Source organism: Eutrigla gurnardus (assembly GCF_963514095.1).
Source record: "Eutrigla gurnardus genome assembly, chromosome: 22".
Lineage (NCBI taxonomy): Eukaryota > Metazoa > Chordata > Actinopteri > Perciformes > Triglidae > Eutrigla > Eutrigla gurnardus.
This window is the reverse complement of record NC_139933.1, coordinates 5,543,436-5,565,812: the sequence shown is the minus strand read 5'-3', so window position 1 is coordinate 5,565,812 and position 22,377 is coordinate 5,543,436. Positions and strand designations below refer to the sequence as shown.

Genomic DNA, 22,377 nt, shown 5'->3' with positions numbered 1-22,377 from the left:
TACGCACACGTCGTTTAAATGTCAAATGAAAATGATTTGTGTGACCGAGGTGACTGTGTGTGTGTGCGCGCGCGCTCGTGTGTGTGTGACTGTGCCTGTGTGTGCGCGTGCGCGGCCCCCCTCTCAACGTCACCAGTCAGTGGTTTTTCGGGTTGATCCGACTTCTTTTGGCTGCCGTGAGTTCACTGTATTGTAAAGGGTACTGTGAATCCTAGAGGAGTGGGGGTTGAGGTTTGCCAAAAAAAAAAAAAAAAAAATTATATATATACCCTGCTTGGCTACACATCCGGAGTCTCGACGATCATAATTTATCGCACTTTTTTTTTTTTTTTTTACCTTTTAAAGGACTGGGGTTTTATTGTTTGTATTAATTTATTCTATTCCGCTTAGTTTATGGTTTACGTTAACACTCCGGGAGGGCAGAAATGGCGGCCAACATGTACCGGGTCGGAGGTATGTATGTCAATGTGGATCTTTTTTTTTAATCAAACCCGTCCCGTTTCGCATCCCAACCCCCCCTCCGCGTCTCCTTTTTGGGGATTATGTTGTCGTTATTGTACTTTTCGTTCGCGTCTAATGGCGCGACGCGGCCGTGCTACGCGCACTGAGCCGCATTCAGTCGGAGCAGGAAGGTGATAATTTCTAAATATTTGGGATTCAAAATGGGTCAGGCCTCTTCTCTCCGCGTCTGTCGTGGCCACAGCAAGCTAGCCGCCAGCCCTGCGAAACGGCTAGCTTACAATGTAAACACATTGCAATTGTGCTACCTTTTGTTGGCTCTTCGGGGTTTTTTTTAACGGTTATTTTAATGGGGGGAGACGGGGCTCGCGGACACAAAGGAGGACTAAAAGACGTGTGTTATAAAAAATAAAATAATTAAACAAATTAAATGTTACCACGGGCAGTGTGAGGGTGCCTTTGTATTTGCCTCTTCTGGCATGCAGCCATCAGTACGAGTCCCCTTATTTAGCTAACGTTAGCAACCAGCAATGGCTTCAACTGATTAGCATCACGTTCTCTCTCAACGAGAAATGCATCTGAAGAGTGTTTTTTGTGTGTGTGTGTTAACGTTAGACACCGGGTGTTGCCACAACCGTCCGGCTACATCCACAGCCACCACGGCTAATTAGCAAAAAAAAATTGGCTTCCCCTTGCTAAGCTAGCTTGTTAGCAGTGTGCTGGAATTCAACCTCAAATTGCCTCGGTTCATGGCGTTGCCCGCGTCGGGGCTATGATGCATTAAAACCCTCATTTATTTTGCTCACACGTGGCCTAAACCCCCCCACCCCCCCAGAAAATACACCATATAACACTGAGATGCTCGACGTGTCAGCTAAACGTTGAGCATCTCCACACAGGTGATATATAACATGCGATTTACTGATTATTATTTTAATCACAGGCGTATCGGTGTCGTTACAACAGTCAGTTTGTTGTTCGTGTGGAGCTGCAGCTCTCCTGCTGCCTTCAAGTGCTCGTTGGAAACGAGCAACTCCACAGAACTTTAAAAGCTTCTTTGTGCTTTTTTTTTGTTTTATTTTCATGCAATCATAACAAACCTGTCTTACAAATGATATCTCACCTTTTTAAACACACATTTGCGCATCACAAACAGAATAATGTAAGGCTGCAATGAGATTTGCAAACTCTAATATGTATATTCCCTGACTGACTGTGTATATTCCCCTTGACAGAAGTATTTACCCCTTCACTGACTTGTAGACGTCCCCGCTGCATATTAATTACAATATTTCAGACAGCACTTGAAGGCAACGTTTCTCTATATATTCTACTTGGGAAGAGTTTAATCTCCTGTCATGAAGTCAGGTTTACGCTGGTGTTAAGGATGAGCAGTGGGGAAAATCGGCAACTGTGACTTAAATATATCTTCGATGTATTAATCTTTACAAAAATCAATCGTTTGGCAGTGTGGTGACTGTCTCACAGGCTGAAAACACGACAGTATGTCACTCAGCCAGTTTCCTGAGCTGGGATGGTGTGTAGATGGATGTCCACTCCCTGGTCACTTTATAAGTTTGCCTATACTATTTAACATAATCTAATAAAACAGAAATACCACATTCAATATTAAGCTTTGACCCTGTCAGAGAGGGTTAATTCGTGTTTTCTCCAGCTGTTATGTTTTGCAAACATTAGAGATGCATTTGAATACAACGCTGTCCACTTCATCGCTGAAGTAATCTCACTGGTAAATGTATTGTTGAACGAATAACTGCCTTTACCGGCGCACCTAATAAAGCGGCCACTGAGTGTATTATTTTCCCTTGGTCCCACAGAGGCTAATCCATCATTATAATGATCTCACACAGTGAAGTGATCGGTGTGTGTTTTCTGTTGCAGATTATGTATTCTTCGAGAACTCCTCCAGTAACCCTTACCTGATCCGGCGGATAGAAGAACTCAACAAGGTAGCAAAAGTGTTTGTGTGTCAATTTATTCCTCATGTGTTTATGTCGTTTTATGCCTGAGGGTAAATAGCCAGGATTCCTTGTTGTTACTGTTCCCAACCCCCCACTTTTTCCGCTGTGCAATTTGTGACTTTAAGTGTTTGTATTACGATGGAACCGGACAGGTGTTTCCGGGTCTTCTAACTGCCATTTGATATCACAGGACACACCTATGGGAGTGGATTTGTATGCAGGGGAGATCATTATAATGAACATTGCAAGAGATCGGATGGACCAAAAATGAGCTCACGCCAGATTCAAGAAGCAGATTTTTTTCGCCTGCCAAAGTTTAATAATTTCTGTTCACGGTTTCAACCTATTTTGTAAATGCGTGTCACGTATTTCAGTCAGGAACAGACCAAAACTTGGTTTAAATAATACAACACAGGCATCTTTAATGGGTGTGTCAGAGAAGCTTTTCCTGAGTTACGTTTGCACGACGATACACACACGCATGCCATTATCAGGTGTGTGTGGGAAGATGTCAGATCAGTCTGAGGGACAAAAACAAACATATTTAGGCTGCACATTTAAATATGAAGATAGGAGCCCGTGTTATAAATTATCCAGGAGGGTGGACAAAATACCAGAAACACCCTGCAGCATGATGCAATGCATCGGAGTTGCCCTGCAACAGATACCGACTGTATGAAGCTTATAATGTTCCGTTTTCGTTGAGACTGAAAGAGAATAGTTGATAGGCATTTGGGTGACCGTAGCTTATGTTGGTATTACATTATATTGCAATATATTTTGAAGTGTTCCTGGTATTTTGTCCATATCTGCTCTGACCTATAAGACCCTGAGAAGAGTTGGAAGCAGTTCTCTCCAACCTCATATCCCCGCGTCCATTCACTCTCCCATCAGTCACGGAACGTAATACTCGCCGAGTCTCGTCGCCCTAATTACCCAGCAGGACAATCAATCAATCATCTGATCAAAAGCACTGTCGCTGCCCTGGTCAGCCTGTCATAGCAGCATAGCTTGATGAGCGCACAACGGAGCCAGGCCTCTTGGGAAATTAGAGGTTTGTTGCCACCGCCTTACGTTCGGCCCGGATCCTTTTTTCTCTCTCTGTTTCAGACGGCCAGTGGGAATGTGGAGGCCAAGGTGGTTTGTTTCTACAGAAGGAGAGACATCTCCCACAGCCTCATCCAGCTCGCAGACAAACATGCAAGTGAGTAGAAACTCCTGTCGCACGCTCAGACGATGTTTTTGTCAGGTGTCACATCTGAGTCCCTTATCAAGCTGTTGCCCTTTTGCTAATCCCTCAGAGGATTATATTAAGTGTGAGACTTAATACTAACCTTTAACACTTTACCCCATGCAAAATATTTACATTATTTCTGCTGCATATATCTCCAGCTTCATTCCCATTTAGCAGACGTGTACACATTGTAAGGTTTACCGTCAATATGATCTTCTTCACTCGGATCACAGGTCAAAAGTGCAGTTGTTTAGTCGCATAGATAAGAGCTCCAATTCAAACTTGAAAATGTGCAGCTTTTCAAACATCAGTTACTTCTCTTATTTTAATTACTTGTTGTCGACTGCGAGAGAATCGGAGCGCGGCTCTATGAGGAGGAGAAGAAAGGACAGGAATGTGTTTTTATCACACAAACACCTGCTCCGTGTGGGCAGCGTTCTACCTGTTCTCTGTGCTGTTTGACTTTGTCCTTGATCACAATAAAGCAAACTGTTGATCAACTTTTGGGAGGAACAATTGAGGCGAGGAGTCTGCGACAGAAATGTGACTGAGAATCAGCAATGACAGGAAAGACAGGAATGTATTGTGTTCCTAGATACTAGACTCGCTCTGTGTGGTCAGAGAGTTTTGTGAAAACCAGTTTTACTCATTCGACTCGACTCTGTAAACATAAATCAACCTTAAGCACAAAAAATATATATATATATTTAAACCATACAGTATGCAGGCACATATGCACAACTTCACAAGCTAATTTATGGTTTAGATTAGTTCAGGAGGAAAACAATAGGGCAGAAATAAAGCAGCCAAAAAGTCTGCACTTATTACCGAACTACAAAAAAACATAACTTTCTACAAATTAAGATGCAAAATCAATCTGCTGTTCAGAATGTTTGCTTCTAAATTTCAGCAGGGCTTCCCCCCTCTTAGTAGAGAAGTTGACTTATTTTGGCCTTATACCGATTAATCGTGTTTTTTATGCTTCATGCAGTTACTAATGAGCAAACCTCTGGTTAACACAATCTTTAAATTGGTGCTTTTGGGCGATTCTTTGCAGAGAAACTCAAATCGTTGACAAAATGGTACGAATGTTAGATGACTCAGAAGAATTTTAGAAGGAACAGTGCTCTTAGCCGAGTTATTGTGGGTCCCTGTTAGAATTTGCATTTGTTTTGTCTATCATGCTGATTAATTACTGCAGCAAATATTAGACAGCTGAAGGCCAAACACGAGCTTCGACGGGAGAGCTAATGGGTCAGCTTATCTCAAAGAACGGCCTTTTACAATCTACCATCATCGGTATCGAGGCCTTGCAATCAGGTATGATTTTGTGTGAGAATTAAAAGTCCCCACGTCTTTATACGATTAATTACCAACCAGTCGTTAAACTTGGTGAGAAATCCAGTGGTTCCGGTTGGTGTAAAGCTTTCGATGTGAAACAGGAGCAAAAAACTGCAGCTCTAATATATAGGAGAGCAGACCAGAAATGCAACTTAGAAATGGTGATATCTGATCACTCTGATCAGTTGAGTGGGCGTCAGTGCTTGTCAGAGCGTGGTACAGTGTCTGAAATCCCTCACAACTGTCTGATGTTGGAATTAAGATCACTCTTAATCTCTCGTTTGTGCGATTCATTGCGTCTCTTCTTACCGCCTTGTCTGCAGACTTATTTGTAGGAGCTAGTTCATACATGGGTCTCAAGGGTTTTGGCACAGACAGCATGTTTTCTCTTGGAAGACGTTCACAGTGTTGCACCCGGTTGTTCACGTGAAAAATTATGTGTCAAACATGGCAAAAATAGAGCTATGGAGAGAGTTGGTTGGCAGCTAGTCAATCACGGCGTAAACATGGTTGTGAATGTCGGTTTTTTGGAAAGTTACAGAAATAGTCAGATACAGAATGCGGGGTTTCAACTGGCAGCTTCAAGTGTGACATCGGGATAGTGGAAATCTGTGAATCTTTATGATTTTCTAAGTTGTACTAGTGCCAAAACGAGAGTGAAAACAACTGCTGTTGTAAAATAATCTACTTGGGAATAACGGATGATGTTTATCTATCCAAGTATAGGCCTTCACGGTGCATCGCTGACTTCAGAAGTTTATCTGCCAACTCAGCTGCAGCTGAATGGCAGCAATAGTTTTTGTCTGCTTAGCCCCTCGGGAGCCATGTTACAGGCCTATTACCCATTTATCTCCTAGTATCTGAAGACAGCACAGTTCTAAACATTTAATCAAGTGGTGTTTTGTGAGATCTTGAAGATGAACGGGTGAAAGTCTGTCACGAGTAAGACACTCAGTGACTTTTCTTCACACATGGTTATTCGTTTTTTAAATTAAATTTCACCTCTGATGTCTTTTCTGCTGTCATTTTCCTCTAACGTGTGCCTTTTTTTTTTTGCAGAGGAGTTGGAAGAAGAGAAGGAGAGCCCGACAGAGACAGACCTTACAGAAAAACAGAAACACCAGCTTCGCCACAGAGAGCTCTTCCTCTCCCGGCAGTATGAGAGTCTACCTGCGACACACATCAGGTACCGGACGGGAAAAAAACCCGCACATTGGACCTTACGTCTCATCTCCAGGCAGTCCCCATGGATGGTCACTCATCTAGCCATGAACTGACAAATCGAGTGCTGCTCACTTCCTCTCTGTGTGTTATATATGTCTCTCTGTCTCTCTCTCTATTAGGGGGAAGTGCAGTGTCGCATTATTGAATGAGACTGAAGCTGTTCTTTCATACCTTGACAAAGAGGTGAGTCAGAGAAAAAAGAGAGTTCGATTTGTCGTCCTCATACGGAAACACTAAAGATGACTCGCTGAAATGAAACGAGCCCGCATGAATTAGGTAAATAACATAAGTAAAAGTAGTCTCATACTACTCAATATAGATATAATAGACTGAATCTATTTGCTTAATTCATGAAAGAAGCAAATTCTCAAATATTTCCGGTGCTGGAAATACAGTTTATTAGAATTTTGCTTGACAAATTACTAATAATATTATATTATAATGTAATTTTGTTTCAGTCTTAATTCTTTCAGTTGCAGCGATTATCTTTATTTCACACAAAAACTTCACAGCCTTGTTTTTATTTGAGCACACCGCCTTTCCAATCTCTCATTGCTCACCAGAACATTTAACCTCGGGGCTCAAACGTATAATGGAGAGGTTTGGCTCACTGGTGTGTTGTTCTCCCCAGGATACGTTCTTCTACTCGCTGGTGTACGACCCAACACAGAAGACTCTGCTGGCCGATAAAGGGGAGATCAGAGTGGGACCGCGCTTTCAGGCAGACGTACCTGAAATGCTACAAGAGGGTCAGTCGGAGCGCTTGATTTATTTAACTACACCTCCAGGTTGTTTTGCACGCCTCTAGTGTGGGATTTGGTCTCAAACGGTCACAGCAGGGAAAGGAAACTGTTCTTAGGACGGGTGAGAACATTTTCCCTTTGCTTTAATAATGGAGACGGCAGCTTTTTTTCCTCTCCCCTTGTCGAAGTAAAGTTAATTGATCTGTTGTAGGTTTAGTCGGAGCCCAAACACATGATTATCACTCCTTGTTTGAGCAATGAATGATGGATTTTAAGCCTCGTTCATGGAGCTTCAAAGCATTAATACTTGTTAAGTCGATATTCCTAGAAAGATGACTTGGCAATTAACCTCACAGCTTAAATGTGGAAGATGATTTTACCTTTTCTTCTTGCTAGTATGGAATGTTGGATGTCCAGCATGCTTATTTGAGATTTAGTTGGACTTTTACTGATGGTAGAAGAATTTAAACTCTAGCGGAAGAGTTGATACAGCATCGGTTGATTATCTTGATGAGAATAACTCGCAGATAGCCAAATAATTGTCCCGTTTCTTTGCCTCACCTGTCTCTGATCCCCATGCTGTCTGTAAGCTGTTGCCTCTGTGCGTCCTGCAGGGGAGGCAGATGACAGGGACCAGTCCAAGTTAGAAGAGAAGCTGTGGTATCCAGAGTGTCCGCTCTCCAGCAAACAGATAGACCAATTCCTAGTGGTGGCACGGTGAGACCTTTTCACTCGATTCCTCTGCAGCTGCAACTATTTAAACTCGACAACAGATTAAATCGTTCAAGAGTATAAGCCTCGCTGCAGAGAGACTTTCATTACTCATCACTATTTTCCCCCCAATTTGTGGATGATGATGCAAATAAAGTGTAGAATATAGTGTTTAATTTGTGATTACGTTGCATTTAAATATATACAATCATCCCCATGTTCTGTGTTTGTGTGCGTCAGCTATTCAGCCTTTCTGCAAGTGCACACCGGGTTTATCTGTGCATGTGTTTTACCCCAATGAACTGATCAAATATGTCACTGTGACTTCTCCTCTTTTCAGCCTCCTTGCTTCTGGTGAGGATGTGTAATCACGCTGCTACGTGAATCTCACTGTGTTTTTATATATATATATTCTGTAAAATTGCTTGCCTGTGTGATTTGTCAGAGCGGTTGGGACCTTTGCTCGAGCGTTGGACTGCAGCAGTTCAGTTAGACAGCCAAGCTTACACATGAGTGCAGCTGCAGCCTCGCGAGATATCACACTTGTGAGTTGAACACACACACACACACCCATACGTGTGCACAACCATGGAAGTACATTCACTCTACAAGCGATCGTGACTTAAATTCTAACCTCTCTGTGCCCGTTTTATTGCAGTTCCATGCGATGGACACGCTGCATCGTCATAACTACGACCTGTCCAGCGCGCTGAGTGTACTGGTCCCAGCAGGCGGCCCAGTGCTCTGCAGGGACGAGATGGAGGAGTGGAGCGCCTCGGAAGCTGCCATGTTCGAAGAGGCGCTAGAGAAATACGGAAAAGACTTCAACGACATCCGACAAGACTTTGTAAGTGTGTAGAGCTGTATCAGTCATGGGCAACAACAAAGTAGTGGTGTTTCGGTCATTTTAGGTAATATGTAAGCATGTTTTTGGTGTGCAGGTGTGTTCAGCCCAAAATGTGGCTTACATTTTCCCCTTGTACTCCAAAACTGAATGCCAGAAGGATTTGATTATCAGATTATTAGAACAGGAAACACTTACTAGATTTCTCAACATTCAGTAAGTCCTGAGAGAGTTTATTATCTGTTGTTTGTTTGAAGACTAACTAATTAGTTGGTAAATGGACCGTGGTCTTCTTTTATAGTGTGTTTTTTTTTGCTGAATAAGGTATCCTTTTTCCGGAGAAGCATTTAAGACTAAATGCTCGCCCTTGAGAAGACTTTAAAGGTGGCCGTTCAGTGTTTATAGTTTTGTATGTAATTGATGATTGCAGTCCTGGTCAGCTTGAGTCCACATTTTAAAATGTACTCTTTGTAGCGACCATGTTTCCTGTTTGGGAATTAAGTCATTAAAACACTCAAGTCTCACAACCGCTGTCCATTTGTATGCTCATGAACGGCTGCATGTGATGAACTTAAGCACATAATGGCACGTGAAGTAAGAAGCAGAAGCTGCGTTCTGTGGTTCTTTAGACTTACTTAGCATATTAATGCACAGTAGCAAAGTTTGATTGTGCTGCCGTCGTGGTTTTCGAAGTTTCTACGGCCGTTTTGATTCCCTCCCTCGGCGAAAAAACTTGTCACAATGGGAATTCATTGTGGTTTTTATTAATTCAAGATTACCGCAGTCGCTGTTCTGTGAAAGACAAAATGACCAATTTCAGCAGCTGCCTCTCAAGCCTACAGGGGGTGACTATTTCTGTTGAACTTTCCTTCCCACCATCTACCTGTACTGTACAATAAAGTCAGGACATGGGGCGTATGTGGGGGCACCAGGTGCTCATGAATGCTTATTAAACGTGTGAATCACTGTTTGTCCGTGTGAGAGCGTGTTTTGGTCTGGGGCTCCGAACCGAGCGAAGCCAGCAGCTCTCTTTCAGTCACAAAGCCCTCATGAATATATATTAAGGCTTTCGCACCCAGATGGCGAGAACATGAGATATTAATATCATTAATTTGTCTCCCTTTCTCTTCCCCTCTCTGCACACTTCTCCATTACTTCCTCTGGTGAAGCTGCCATGGAAGTCTCTGACTAGTATCATAGAGTACTACTACATGTGGAAGACCACAGACAGATACGTGCAACAGGTGAGACCAAGTCCAATAAAAAAACACTATTTGTTTAATGTCTTCCTGCTGTTCTACCTTTTACTTTTGAGATGTTTTTTTGTGTGAGGTACTTAGTTTGGAGAACGGGGCAAAAATGTATTTTAGCCACCTAAAAGAAGGATTAATTATACGCTATATTTTGAATATGGTCGGGGCTTTAACTTGCCGTCAGACACCAGAAAGTCGTAATCTGTTTTGCAAGACTCCATCGACAAAACAGTAATAACACAAACGAAGGAGTCTTGTGGCTTTGAAGAGAGCATAGATAACGGTCCCCCCGTCTGAAAGGGCCGTCTTACAGCAAAGTAAAGCAGTAAAAATATAGTGTGCACTTAAGCTCATATTGATTCTTATTTATGTTTCGTAGGTGGAAATAATACAGTTTCTCCTGCCCCATCCACAGTGATACATTGCATACTTTAACTCCTGCCTGCTTCTCTCAATTTGGTGCTATGAATAAATAATTTCAACAAGCACACTACAAAAAAACAAACCTTTTATATCATAAGCTATTTAAATACAAACAAAACAAAAAAAGTTCACATAAGATTTCTTTAGTCCTGCCTCTAGGTCTTAAGTTTATGTTTTTTTTAATGTGTTTGCTGATGTCCTTCTGCATTTATGTGACTTATGTTCTGCATGTCTTCTGTTGCATTTGATTGGCTTCTGTTTGGCAAATGGTTACTGCAGTGCACGTCCATGAATTTGGTGAAATTGAGAGACAGACGAGGGAATAATGGTCAAAATCGGTGTAGCGTAAGCTGAAAAACGTCGACTCAAACAAATGTTGGATCCTGCAGTTCCCATCATGCAAGTCGGTAGCATCCTTCATTTAGACCGTCCTGGCCTGCTAAGTGCCCTCATCTTTGAAACTCTTTGTAATGCAGGGTTTCTGTGAGTCTCGGAGCCACAAAAGAGAGTTTGCAGCTGTCTTTGCAGGCGGTGTAGCACTCCGCATGACGGATACAGAGACGTTTTTATGTGTAAAATCAGTGGAGTGTAGAAAGTTGTAAAATAAGTCAAAGCAAGGGTTGACAAGTTAATGGGGACACAGCTCTTAAAGGAAGAGGTCTCTTTGGACGCGAGCATCTGCTGAATATATATAACATGGATATGAACTGTTCTCTACAAGCTGGTCTGACAAAGGGTTAGCTTTTATCGCACCCATGGATTTCTTGAACGTATAGATTATCAGTTAAGGGTGAGACTGCAAACTGCTAAGAAGAAGGGAAACAACACCGTTGAAATGCATCGGCACATTTAATGGTTATCATCGTAATGCGGATTAATTTTGAAAGGTGTCAAACTGCCTGACATGATTTTGTACAGTTTATTTTGTTACTAATGAATCCACTGTGTTTGTCTCTCTGAGCAGAAGAGACTGAAGGCAGCAGAGGCAGAGAGCAAGCTGAAGCAGGTTTATATCCCCACGTAGTAAGTCTCTTTAATTCACCTTCAAAGATGTTGGTATCATTATTGTATGAAAGCCGAGAACTGCCGTGCTTGCAATGTATTTTATTTGTGTCGTTATCTCGAGATGATGAGATAATTTGTTAGAAATAATGGGATAATTATAGAGTCTGAAAAAAACCTTGTGAAACAAATCTCGATTAACACGCAGTCCAGATAATCTGCACGACCTGGTCCCCAAAACATGGTTACTGATGACGTTCACACTCTCCTTAATTGACGAGGACTTGAATCTGAATGTTATCTTGAACAGAAAGACACAATGCAGTTTCTGCCTGTGTTAAACCTCGATTAAAATACACTTTGATGCGTTCATCGATGCTTCCTACTGCAGTCAAGATACCATCTATGCTGGCATAACTCTCCTGATCTCTGATCTTTCTGGCCAAATATTTATAGTATAAGTTATAAGTGGAAACAACCTTATGTATTCTCGTGAATAGCCAGTTTTAATTTCAAGTTATTATTTAGTTCATGGGAAGACGAGCTGTTATCTTGAGATAATTAAATACATTAACTTGTTATCTAAAGAAAACAAGCTCTGTTATCTGGAGATAAGGAGATAATAACTTGTTATGACATTTTTACTTGGTATCTCTCGGTAACTGCATTAAAAAAAAAAGTGCATGTCCGTTCTCGGCCTCTGTTTTATTGTAACCGTGGCTCTCCATGCATAATATGTTTTGATTTAAAGCACTGCAGAGCGCAGCTGTAGTCGGTGTGTTTCACAAATCTCCCCCCCGGTTTCTTCTCCGACAGTAACAAGCCCAACCCCAACCAGATCTCAATGACCAATGGCAAGATGGCGACAGTGAATGGAGCGGGCCCCGGGGCCTTCCATGCAGCAGGCGGGGGCAGAGCCTGCGAGAGCTGCTATAGTGAGTTTGAGTTTTGGCAAGTGTAAAATGAAATCACAAGGGGCAGTGAACATGGGTCAGTTAGAAATGAAAGGGAGACTAATGCAGTGTTTGGCACCTAAAGGATGTGTTTTCACTATTGAGCTTTTCTTTCATTTTCACTGACCGACATCTCCCTTCACTTGAATTACTGCTTACCAATCCTGCTGTGCAACTAGAGCCAACAAGCAAACCGTTGTGTGGATGATTATTTTCCTATAAATTAAATAAGCACTTCAGAAGGTGATGTCTTTAAATTGCCTAAAATACTTAATTTGCAGTGATATAACACAAAAAAATGGGAATAAATTGAGCAATTAATCAAAAATGTTTCACTTTATGTCAACTTGATGGATACATTGATTTATTGACCAACTGTTTCAACACTTCTACCTTAAATGTACTTCTTTGATCCTGACCAACACATTGGTGCAGACAGAGAGTACCATCAATGAATAGCAGGCATGATTGTGAATTGGTCTGACGTATCGGCATTGATCAAATCATTAAGGGGAGACTTGAGACCGATGAAGTAGAGATCAATATGCTGAGTGTCTCTGAACCAGTTCTGCTTCTAACCTTCGCTAATCCGTTTCTGTGCGTCGACAGCCATGCAGTCGGCTCAGTGGTACTCGTGGGGGCCGCCAAACATGCAGTGCCGCCTTTGCGTTTCCTGCTGGATGTACTGGAAGAAATACGGAGGCCTTAAGATGCCGAGCAGAGCAGAGGCCCCGGAGGAGAGGACCTCCCCGACTCCAGCAACCAATGTAAGCCCAGTCAGAAGGTGTTGAACACACGAAAAATCACATTATCTCATGCACATTCGCTTTTATGCAAAAATACTTTTCATGCAGATTTAAATCATTTTTTAAAGGAAAATTCTGTTAGCATTTAATTTCTAGAAGTCTGTTTTTTAGTTGCAATACAGAGACCTAAACTCTAACCCTGTTTCTGTTCAGGTGAATGTAATAATATAGCAGATGACTGTTTAATTAAAGTAAAATGTTAGTGAGCCTGCATGCACTAATGCACTTATAACCCTGGAACTGGCTCGCATAAATGGATTGCAGCAGCATTATTTATTATGCGTCTTTTCCTTCCATTTAAAAACAGGAAAAAAAAAATGTTGTTGTTGCCAACATTTGTTCCACTAGTTCCCCAATGTACAATCAACTGCCAGTTATCTAATGCAGTCTAATACGAAAGCCCCGCAATAAACAACAGCCATCATGAAAGTCATAATGCTCAGTTTTCTTTTTAATTGTTTTTAATAAGGTACAACTTTATAGTCATTTTGGAGGCTGTAGTTGCCCTCGTTGACGTAAACAGGATGGGCGAAATATGAGAATCACCTCTCGGTGTAACGGCAGTGCAGTTCGGCAGCACCGCAAAGCCTCCGTAATGATCACACGGCTGAGTCTCACCTCTTTAAGTGGGATTTATTGGTGGGCTGTTGATTTATTTTTTTATTTAAAAGCTAAAATGTCTGTATTTAATTCATTTAAAAACTTCTCCATGTGGTGATGGTTTCTTTTTTTTCCACTTTCATGACAAGAAGAAAACAGGCTGGAAAGTGGAGTTAAAAATTGGGGCAAAATAATACTGAAATCTCTTTAACAGGAAGTTTATGCTCTTGCAGGACCACACCACACTTAATTAGTACATCAAAGTACCTAAACTGTCATCTGTAACTGCATTCGGTTGCCTTTCTTCCCGCCCCCTCCTTCCCTCACCAGGAGCCTCGCTCACGGGGTCACGCTCCTCGCCAGTCCAACCACATGGTGCCGATGCGAAACAGCGGCAGCCCAAAGTCCTCCATGAAGACCAAGCAGGCCTTCCTGCTGCAGGCCACCCGCCTCACCAAGCTGGCCCGGCACATGTGCCGTGACATCATCAGGCTGCGCCGTGCTGCGCGCCGGCCCTTTGTCCCCATTAACTGTGGGGCCATAAAGGCAGAGTGTAAGAGCTCTTTCAATTCCTCCTAACTTCTGCCACATGGACACACACACACGCACACACATGCACACACACATCTGCAGACATACAGAAACATTCACACACTCACCACCCTTCCTCACCCTGACCACCCCACCATCAAACCCCCCCTCCCCCCATCTCTGCCCCCGTCTGTCTCTCTTTCTGTTTTTATTATTGTTATTATTATTATTTTGGTTTTTTGTATTCTCCCACTCCCTGTTTCCAATAAAGACTGCCTGTCCTCATAACTATGAGTTTTGATCATCTTTTCATTTGTGTCTTTTTAGTTTATATATATATATATATATAAACTATATTTTCTGTTATGGTTCTTGTTCACTGTGAACTGAAAGCCATTGTTGGAATCCTACACAAAGATTTAACGGTTCAGCAGGGCGATTCTACACGAGCATGCCCCGCAGACACTTTGAAAGAAAAAAAAAAACAAACAAACACACGTTATATCTGAATTTGCTCCTGTCTTTAACGAGTAGACTGTAATCCAATAAAACTCCTATTCCTTTCTGAGCCGTGTACTTGCTGAAGGTAGACGTAGAGAAAATGTATTTTAGTAAGAGAAAGCTCTATTTTGCACTGCGCCCCTGGTAAAGGCGTGCCCACTTTGCGCTGTCATGACGGAACGAGTTGTCTCAGCCGTGAATGTTTAATGTAAATACTGAACCTCAGCTTCAGTGTGTTTGCCATTCCCATTTCTTTTCCTCCCCCCCACCCCCACCCTCTCATTTTTCCTCGGGCTGCTAATAGTGTGTGAAATGAATTGTGTTTGGGTTGTTAATGAGCTTTAGATGGATTTGGACTGATAAAACTTGAAGGAAAGAGGTTGAAGGACCTTTTTTTGTTGTTGTTTGTTTGTTTGGCACAAAGAATACTCGCTGCACTCGACTCCCCCGTAGATCAGGAGTCATCAGCTGGACCACGTCCAATTGGACGGTCCCCTCGCCATACCATCCACTCAGCTGTTCTCCTGTGTTCATCAGAATCATGCAATATTCATGTGCATCCATCACGCCGCCTATTCTCGCTTTGCAAATCCTGCAAACAGGATTTGCCATTCAGGGGGCATTTTCTCCCCCATTTCCCCTTTTGCCTCCTCGTCCTTCATTCTCTTAACTGTTTGCAATATATTCTCATCTCATCTTCTACCTCTTTTTTGCTCTCTTTTTTTTTTTTTTCTTTCATCACTGTGTGAATGTGAGAGTAGACTTCCAATAAAGTCACACCTGAAAGCATCTCTTCCGAGTCCTTGTGCTTCATGTGTCCCGTGTTATCTGTCCATCAACTCCACCACACTCGGAGGAACCATAAAGACACCCCCCCCCCCCCCCCTTCCCCTCCAGCATGGACTCAACCTCCAGTGCCTGCTGTCATGATACCTTCATATTCTTATGTGTTTACAATATTCCTGTTTGTTTTGTGTGTGTGCACGTGGAGTTTTCCTGAAAGTAAGTCACCGCATCAAACCACCACAAACCACTCCTGCATCCTTCATTTTGAAACATGAACCCGAGACAGTTGTGACTGATTTATTACCGATCCACTGGCTTGTTTTTGTTTTCTACTTGCATGATTCTGCAGAAGTAATCATTAAACAACATCTCAGTATTGGAGGGAGATCATACGTTACTGAGACGCTGCACTGGTTTGTAAAAATGTGTGTATGTGTGTTTGGTTTAGACATGTTAAGGGTGTCGGATGGGCAGGGGACTCGCCTACCCAAAACCAGAGCCGCCCAAAGGAGCACTCTGACCAGTGTTGTGCAGTTTCTAGGTAAACGACCCACGTCATCAGTGTTTAAATTCAAAAATGCAAGTGGATGTTGTGCAGATGGTCTGTAGGAGCCAGCTGATGCAGCTCCGGTGTGGTGTCTTTTTCCAGAGTCTCGTCCTGCAGCCCACGCCCCTCGCTCCCATCGCACCCCGGGCCTGCAGACGCCTCCTCCTCGACGCCTCCTCTCCTCTCTCCCACACGGCCCCCACGGCATGCTGGGAAAACGCAGTTACCATCACCACAGCAGGGCAGAGCCGGACAGGCGCGCAGGTACATACAGACATATTTCTATTAATAAACAAAAAAAAAGCAGCTAAATTCCACAAAAGTAACTTATTATTTAATTAGAGTTATTGGTTAATTTAATCCTGCCTAGAAGCAAAGAGTCATTACTTGTTTACATCTGTTAACCCCCCGTCCCTAAAAAATAAATATTGGAAAATGAGTCCCGTCTTGCTTTTTTAACTGAATTACTTATGATGTGAGTGAACCTTGGGGACCAAACAGTGTTGATAAACAATTTCCTTGTCGTCCTTTTGCTTGCTAAAATCAAATTAGTGGAAATTCACCCGGAGTTGATAACCTTTTCTGCCATTTCTTATCTAAACTAGCTCGTTGGAGAGAATGACAACTAATTCTATTGAAAACGAATCAGCAGATGGGGGTCATTTGGATAATTTGGATGATTCAACTTCAGTCTGACACTTTGTTTTTTATTGGTAACTTCACTATTTTTACTGAAATTGAAACACAGTCATTTGTTGCACCAGGAAAAGTAATCAATACTATTGATAAGTGACAGATTCCCTCATGCATACTCTGCATCTTTCCCTTGTTATTGCAGATAACCCTGGTACGACAGGTGGACCCCTCCTGGTAGGTGTCCTATACTGTTTTTATTTTAAACAAATCCTGTACAACATCACTTATTGTAATAAAATAAAATGTTTTTATAGCATAACGGCCGCAGCAGCAGCAGTGGAAACAGCCGAGGTGGAGTGATGATCCGCAAAAGACGCCCCAACTGGATCGATGCCCCCGATGACAGCTTCTTCCTTGTCACCCGGGAGACCAGGTAAGCAAAGGTGACACTTTTCTAACCTCTGATTGGCTGACTGTGAGTGTGTGTGTGTGTTTGTGTGAAGGTAAAGCAAGTGACGCTGTATGCCGAGCACCAGCATGCCAGAGATGCTGTGGCAGAAAATGTGTTATTTTGGTCCCGTAGTGACCTCAGACAGCTGTGTAGCACACACACACAAACACAGTGTGAAACAGAGTGGCAGCATGGGAAGGCCTGCAGAGTCAAAATCCATTAAAATGGATTTGAATCAAAGTGTTTATTTTCGGTATGCAGTAAAAGCACCAATTTCACCAGAATTAAGATATTTTTATCCTAGAAAATAAAAGTTATCTAGTATTTTTCTAAGAACTTTTCTAGTGAGAAAATAATATTTCCAGCATTTTAAGTCCAATTAAAAACACAGAATTTCTGCAGGTTTAAGGGATGGAGCGGGCCAGGCATTCAGATGAAGGTGCCTATCAAGCTAATTGGTAGTTTAAGGTCTGAGAGTCTGCTCTGGGCTTGGCTGGGTGAAGGATTTAGATCTCAACGGAAGGGAATGGTGTGGCCTGTCAGAGGGCTCAGTAGATGTCAGACAGGGGCCGAATGGTAGCTCCAGATATATTTTGATAGAAGTACGGATGCTCTCTTACATTTTAATTGAACACCTGCCCATACATAACATAGCAATCCAAACAATTAAAACATTAGTGACAGTTTTATAGACGGAGGGGGACCGTAATATTATAAAAACTCTATGGTCCTGAACGCCTTTTGGATGGATGGCCGTAACATTTTGCACAGACATTTAAGGGCTCCCATTGATGGATGAAGCTTAATAACTTTTATTTTACCCAGGATGCATGGGCGTGACATTTTTTTTATTTTTTTTTTATGAAATGTCTCGACTATTGGTGGATCGGCATGAAATTTAAAACAATTTTAATTTGTCCACAACTTTGGTTCATGACTAATTACCCACAATGACATTCCCACCTCACCCTTTGTGTTTAGTGCTAATATTAGTAGGCTAACACGCTACACAAAGGTGGTGAAACATTGTAAACATAGTTAAACAGCGTGGTATCGTCGTCATATTCTGCGGGTTTGCGTGCTGATTATGTCGAGGTTCAGGATCATATGTTACCTCTAAACAGCTGTCAACGGCTAAGCTGGCAGCTAATTGTGCTAACGTTAGCATTCAGTTGATACTGAAAGAATAAGGATCTATTAAAATATGCTCCTCCATGAATTGCTAAAATTAATTGTTTTGTTTCTCAACCAAATAGCTTGCTGTCATACAGATCTCATGTTTTAAAAAGAATGAATTTAAAAGAAATCGCCCTCAAAATCACAAAATCAGCAGATTCTCCTTGTAAACCCGGCACACATTATACTGTAGACGTGATTGAATAAACATGCCATTCTGATTTACACACACACAAAATCAGATTGTATTTATTTTTCACACACACACACACACACACACACACACACACACACACACACACGCTCCCCATGAGTCAATTTCTGCACGTCCGTTTGTGCGAGAGAAAGATGTTCTCCCATTAGGCCTGTGTCTAAATGAGCCATGGCACCCGGCCCTCATAGCCTCCCTCCGATCACCGGGGCTAAAATTAGAGCCACTAACTGGTGCAGATGGGCCAGCGAGGAGCCAGGCAGCGCCGGGCCCTGAGTGGAAATATCATTACCACATTAACCACGGCCGCACTCGCATGGATCACTCACTTACCACCAAGTATCAACATGGCCGTGTGTTTGTGTGCGACGTCGCTCTGAATGCTGTTTCCTCTATTATATCACGCCGGTTATCCGCTCTCCCCTCGGATGCAACAAATGCCTTTTCTGAATAAAAGAAGATTAATAGATCTAACCCCGAAAAAGGCTGCTGCTAATGAGAGATGATTCGAAGTCTCCCACTCCTTCTCCTCCTCGGTGTGTGATGGAGAACGCGGTGTTCACAGAGCGGGAACGGAGTGGGAGATCACTCCCACTTCTTCGGGGAGGCAAGAGAGACAAACAGAGCAAGAAACAGGGAGAGAGACGAACACAACAAGAAAAAAGTGAAATCTCGACCTGGTGATGAAGCTAATGATTGCTTTCATAATCCTGTGGAGGGAAAATGAATGTCTGTACCTAAACAAACATGTCTGCCAATGATGGCACTAGATGAAAAGTATGATTCATCCTCTGGGAACCACAAATGTCTTCTTTTGTGCCAATCCATCAAGTAGATGTCGAGATATTATACCGTCTGCAATTGTCAGTCAATTATTTATTTAAGAGGATCAATACAGTCATTGGGGGTACATCCTCTGGGGACTATAACAATCTGGTGAAAATATTATGGCAATCCATCTAATAGTCAAGATATTGCACTCTGAATCACAAATGAGAAACTCTTGATTGTCATGGCAAAGTCAGGGGAGATCATTAGGATTCATCCTCAGGGAACCACGAATTATTGTACTGTCCTTCCAATAGTGTGTAAAAAAAAGAAAGAAAAGAAGAAGCATCAAGACATTTACTCAAATACTGTACTTCCATTTTAAAAGTGTCTGTCCTTTGCTTGGGTATTTCCATTATATGCTACTTTATACTTCTACCACACTTCAAAGGGTAATATTGTACTTTGTACGCGTCATTACTGTTTATTAATGGCTGCAGTTACTTTGCACTGATTGAATTCAACTGCATCTCAACAGGATTTACTAACACCACAATAACTAGAAATTCATTCACCCGTATCTCAACACAGCAAAGGTGCACTCAATTACCCGTATCTGGTAATCCACCCTTGTTTGGAGGGGCCCGCTCCTTTTATTATTTTATATATATATATATATAATAGTGATTACTGCTTATCATGCATCAGAGATGCAGAGCAGTTGAATTTGTAGGAGAGAAACAACGGTACGAAGCATAAAACAGAAATGGGACATAATGGAAAAGGGGAACGAGAGAGACAGAAATGTAAACGCGACAGCTTGATGTGTTTGTGCGTGTTGGATTTACATGTTTGCTTTCCTCCCTCCCAAAGGCCAGCTGAACAGACAAAAACAGCTTTGGGATAATGTGCCACCGGAGCTGCATCTGCTCCGTTCTCCTTCGCGGTTTCACAATTCTGACTCAGTTGGTGACAAAAAATTGATGTGTGACACTTTTTCAGGGTTCATTGTACTTAAAAAGATGCGCTCATTTTATCAACAGCGGGGATCTGGAGGGAACTGATGTGTTTTCCTGTCCACCACACAAAGAAAAACCTCCTCAGTGGTGCTGAGAGAGCAGCGACCGAGGAAGAAACAGACGAGCGCTGTGCCGTGCATTAAATCCTAAAGTGGTTTTCTTGACCGCCTAAAGGAAACCGTGGATCACCTATACGTTGTGGTTATGTATCTTGCATTTGTCTGCAAATGAATTCCATTAGTGTGAGTGTGCCCAAAAGCCTCTTAGTTTCGTGTTGTAAGCTGCTGCGGGCTGTTTTTCGAGAGCCTTTCCTGTCGCGGCACAAAGCCCACTGCAGTCTGGAAAAGACCAGCAAGCTTCTTTTATCCCAGAAAATCCTGCAGAAGAGAACCTCTCCCTTAACAGAGATGTGTAGAAGTACTTCCTCAACAAAAAATGGTTGTTTCCAATTAGTTTCTCAGCAGCTCGGAGCCTTAACTCCATTAAACTGAACTTCCATTAAATCATTTTTTGACCAATTTTTCAGTCTCTTTATTAGTTTCTCTATTTCATGCCGTGAATGCAGTTTAAGCTGGTGAGGCTTTATATGTAAAACACCTCGTGTACACCTTTTCTTGCACACAAGAGACGTTGCTAGACACAGAATCAAAGGTTCAACATCTGTACAACCAAACAATCATGTGATTAAATGTCCAGTAGTGTGCATTGTTATCTGCTGCTGGTGATTGGTCAGCATCTGTCTCATCAAGTGTCATCATTCTTTGTGTGTGTCGGCAGCCTTTTGTAATCCAGGCTTCAGACGGACATCATGTCAGGCTTAGCAGGCAATCCTGAGCTGTCGGCTGCAAATATATATAATGAAGCTGACAGAAACTGTTGTCTTGTAAAAGAGAGTGTATCTCCAGACACATCCTGGTTTCTTGGAGAAGATCAGTACCACTCTTTCATATCTGTGTGCTGAAGGTGAAGCTACTGCAGCCGGTTAGCTTAGCACAAAGACTGGAAATGAAGGGAAACAGCTAGCCTGGCTCTGTCAAAAAAATAAATAAAAGGTAGGCCAACAAAAAACATCTGAATTGCTAATTTTCATTGACAAAACTATCTTATCACAAGGTCTATTAAGTCAAATGTTCTGGAGCTTTTCAGTTCAGTTGCCATTGAATTGTAGATTCAAAATTCATTTTTATTTTTCTTCCCCTGAGCACGTCCCAGCCCTATCTTCCATGTAGAAAATTGAGATTGAAATTTCATTCCTGACCTTGGACAAAAAGTAATTTGGCACACTAGTGAGATAATTTTGTCTGCTGCTGCTACTGTTACTACGACTAACGGCTGTTTCCAAGGTCAAGAATGAAGTCTCAGTCCGGAGGCACTAGCCTGGCATCAGTGTGTCTTGCTCTGCACTTATGTCCCGTCTCGTCTCCACGCCTCCAGGAGAGCCAGGCGGCTGCTGTCCCGCTCCCAGCTGAGGCACGCTTGTCGGCAGCCGTGCGAGCAGATCACCCTGCGCAGGGTCACCCAGGGCCCGCCGCAGGGGCTCGTCCTCGCCCCTCCGCACCCTCACCCCAGCCTGAGGATGCGAGGCCCCATCGTCATCCACGACTGACTGGAACGTGGACCCTCTGGCACCTCGGCTGCGTGCAAACTAACAAACTCACCCGCTACTCATTGAATTCCTTTTTATTCCTTTTAAAAAATGCTGTCATGCTTCCGAACACCTAAAGCAAGCCGTCTCAACTGTTTGGCAACAGAAGGATATCACAAACCGTGATGGAAGCACATGACTGCGAGTGCTGCCTGCAATCTGGGGAATGTTTATATGTGTAAATACTGTATTTGGGTGCATGCAAGCGTGTGTGTGAGTGTGTGTGTGAGAGAGAGATAGTGTGTGTGTGTGTGTGATCATCCCAACCGCTCACGAGAGGACGAGGGGACGTTGACATGTGCTGTTCTTACGTCAGAACTTTGTGTGATTGTTATTTGTGTTGATGGTGAATTGTTGTGAAGTTTTATCAGATTGTATGAAGTTGTTTTGGGAGGGGGAGCGGGAGGGGGAGGGGGGTTGCATTTGTGGGGATTGAGGTTGTTTTAACTTTGGAGAAGAGGTGGAAAAAGAAAATGCACTATACGACGACTGAACTAGCAGCCCTTTTTAAAAAAAACAAAAAACATACAA

The 22,377-nt window shown here is 42.6% G+C and overlaps 1 protein-coding gene across 4 annotated transcripts; it reads left to right on the top strand.

The window, feature by feature from the left end:
• Positions 1-221: 221 nt before the first annotated feature.
• Positions 222-21,860, top strand: mta3 (metastasis associated 1 family, member 3). Of its 4 annotated transcripts, none has more exons than XM_084040311.1 (19): positions 222-453; positions 2,362-2,429; positions 3,552-3,645; positions 6,076-6,202; positions 6,360-6,423; positions 6,872-6,989; positions 7,598-7,700; positions 8,140-8,239; positions 8,353-8,541; positions 9,708-9,782; positions 11,179-11,237; positions 12,033-12,151; positions 12,779-12,936; positions 13,906-14,128; positions 15,842-15,934; positions 16,043-16,204; positions 16,779-16,810; positions 16,891-17,009; positions 20,226-20,468. In XM_084040311.1, the coding sequence occupies exons 1-19, from the start codon at positions 426-428 to the stop codon at positions 20,293-20,295; spliced, it is 2,001 nt and encodes a 666-aa protein (XP_083896437.1). In that variant the 5' UTR covers positions 222-425; the 3' UTR covers positions 20,296-20,468. The 4 variants fall into 4 exon arrangements, with proteins under 4 accessions (XP_083896437.1, XP_083896438.1, XP_083896439.1 ...); XM_084040312.1 differs by lacking the exon at positions 20,226-20,468 and adding an exon at positions 21,636-21,802 and having other exon boundaries at positions 225-453; positions 16,891-17,019; XM_084040314.1 differs by lacking the exon at positions 20,226-20,468 and adding an exon at positions 21,636-21,860 and having other exon boundaries at positions 414-453.
• The last annotated feature ends 517 nt before the right edge of the window (positions 21,861-22,377 follow it).

Bases quoted from the DNA above. Each gene is read 5' to 3' on its own strand.
- mta3 (XM_084040314.1), top strand. From the start codon at position 426: ATGGCGGCCAACATGTACCGGGTCGGAG. The intron at 2,430-3,551 runs GTAGCAAAAGTG...TCTCTGTTTCAG, and splicing joins GGATAGAAGAACTCAACAAG to ACGGCCAGTGGGAATGTGGA. The intron at 3,646-6,075 runs GTGAGTAGAAAC...TTTTTTTTGCAG, and splicing joins GCTCGCAGACAAACATGCAA to AGGAGTTGGAAGAAGAGAAG.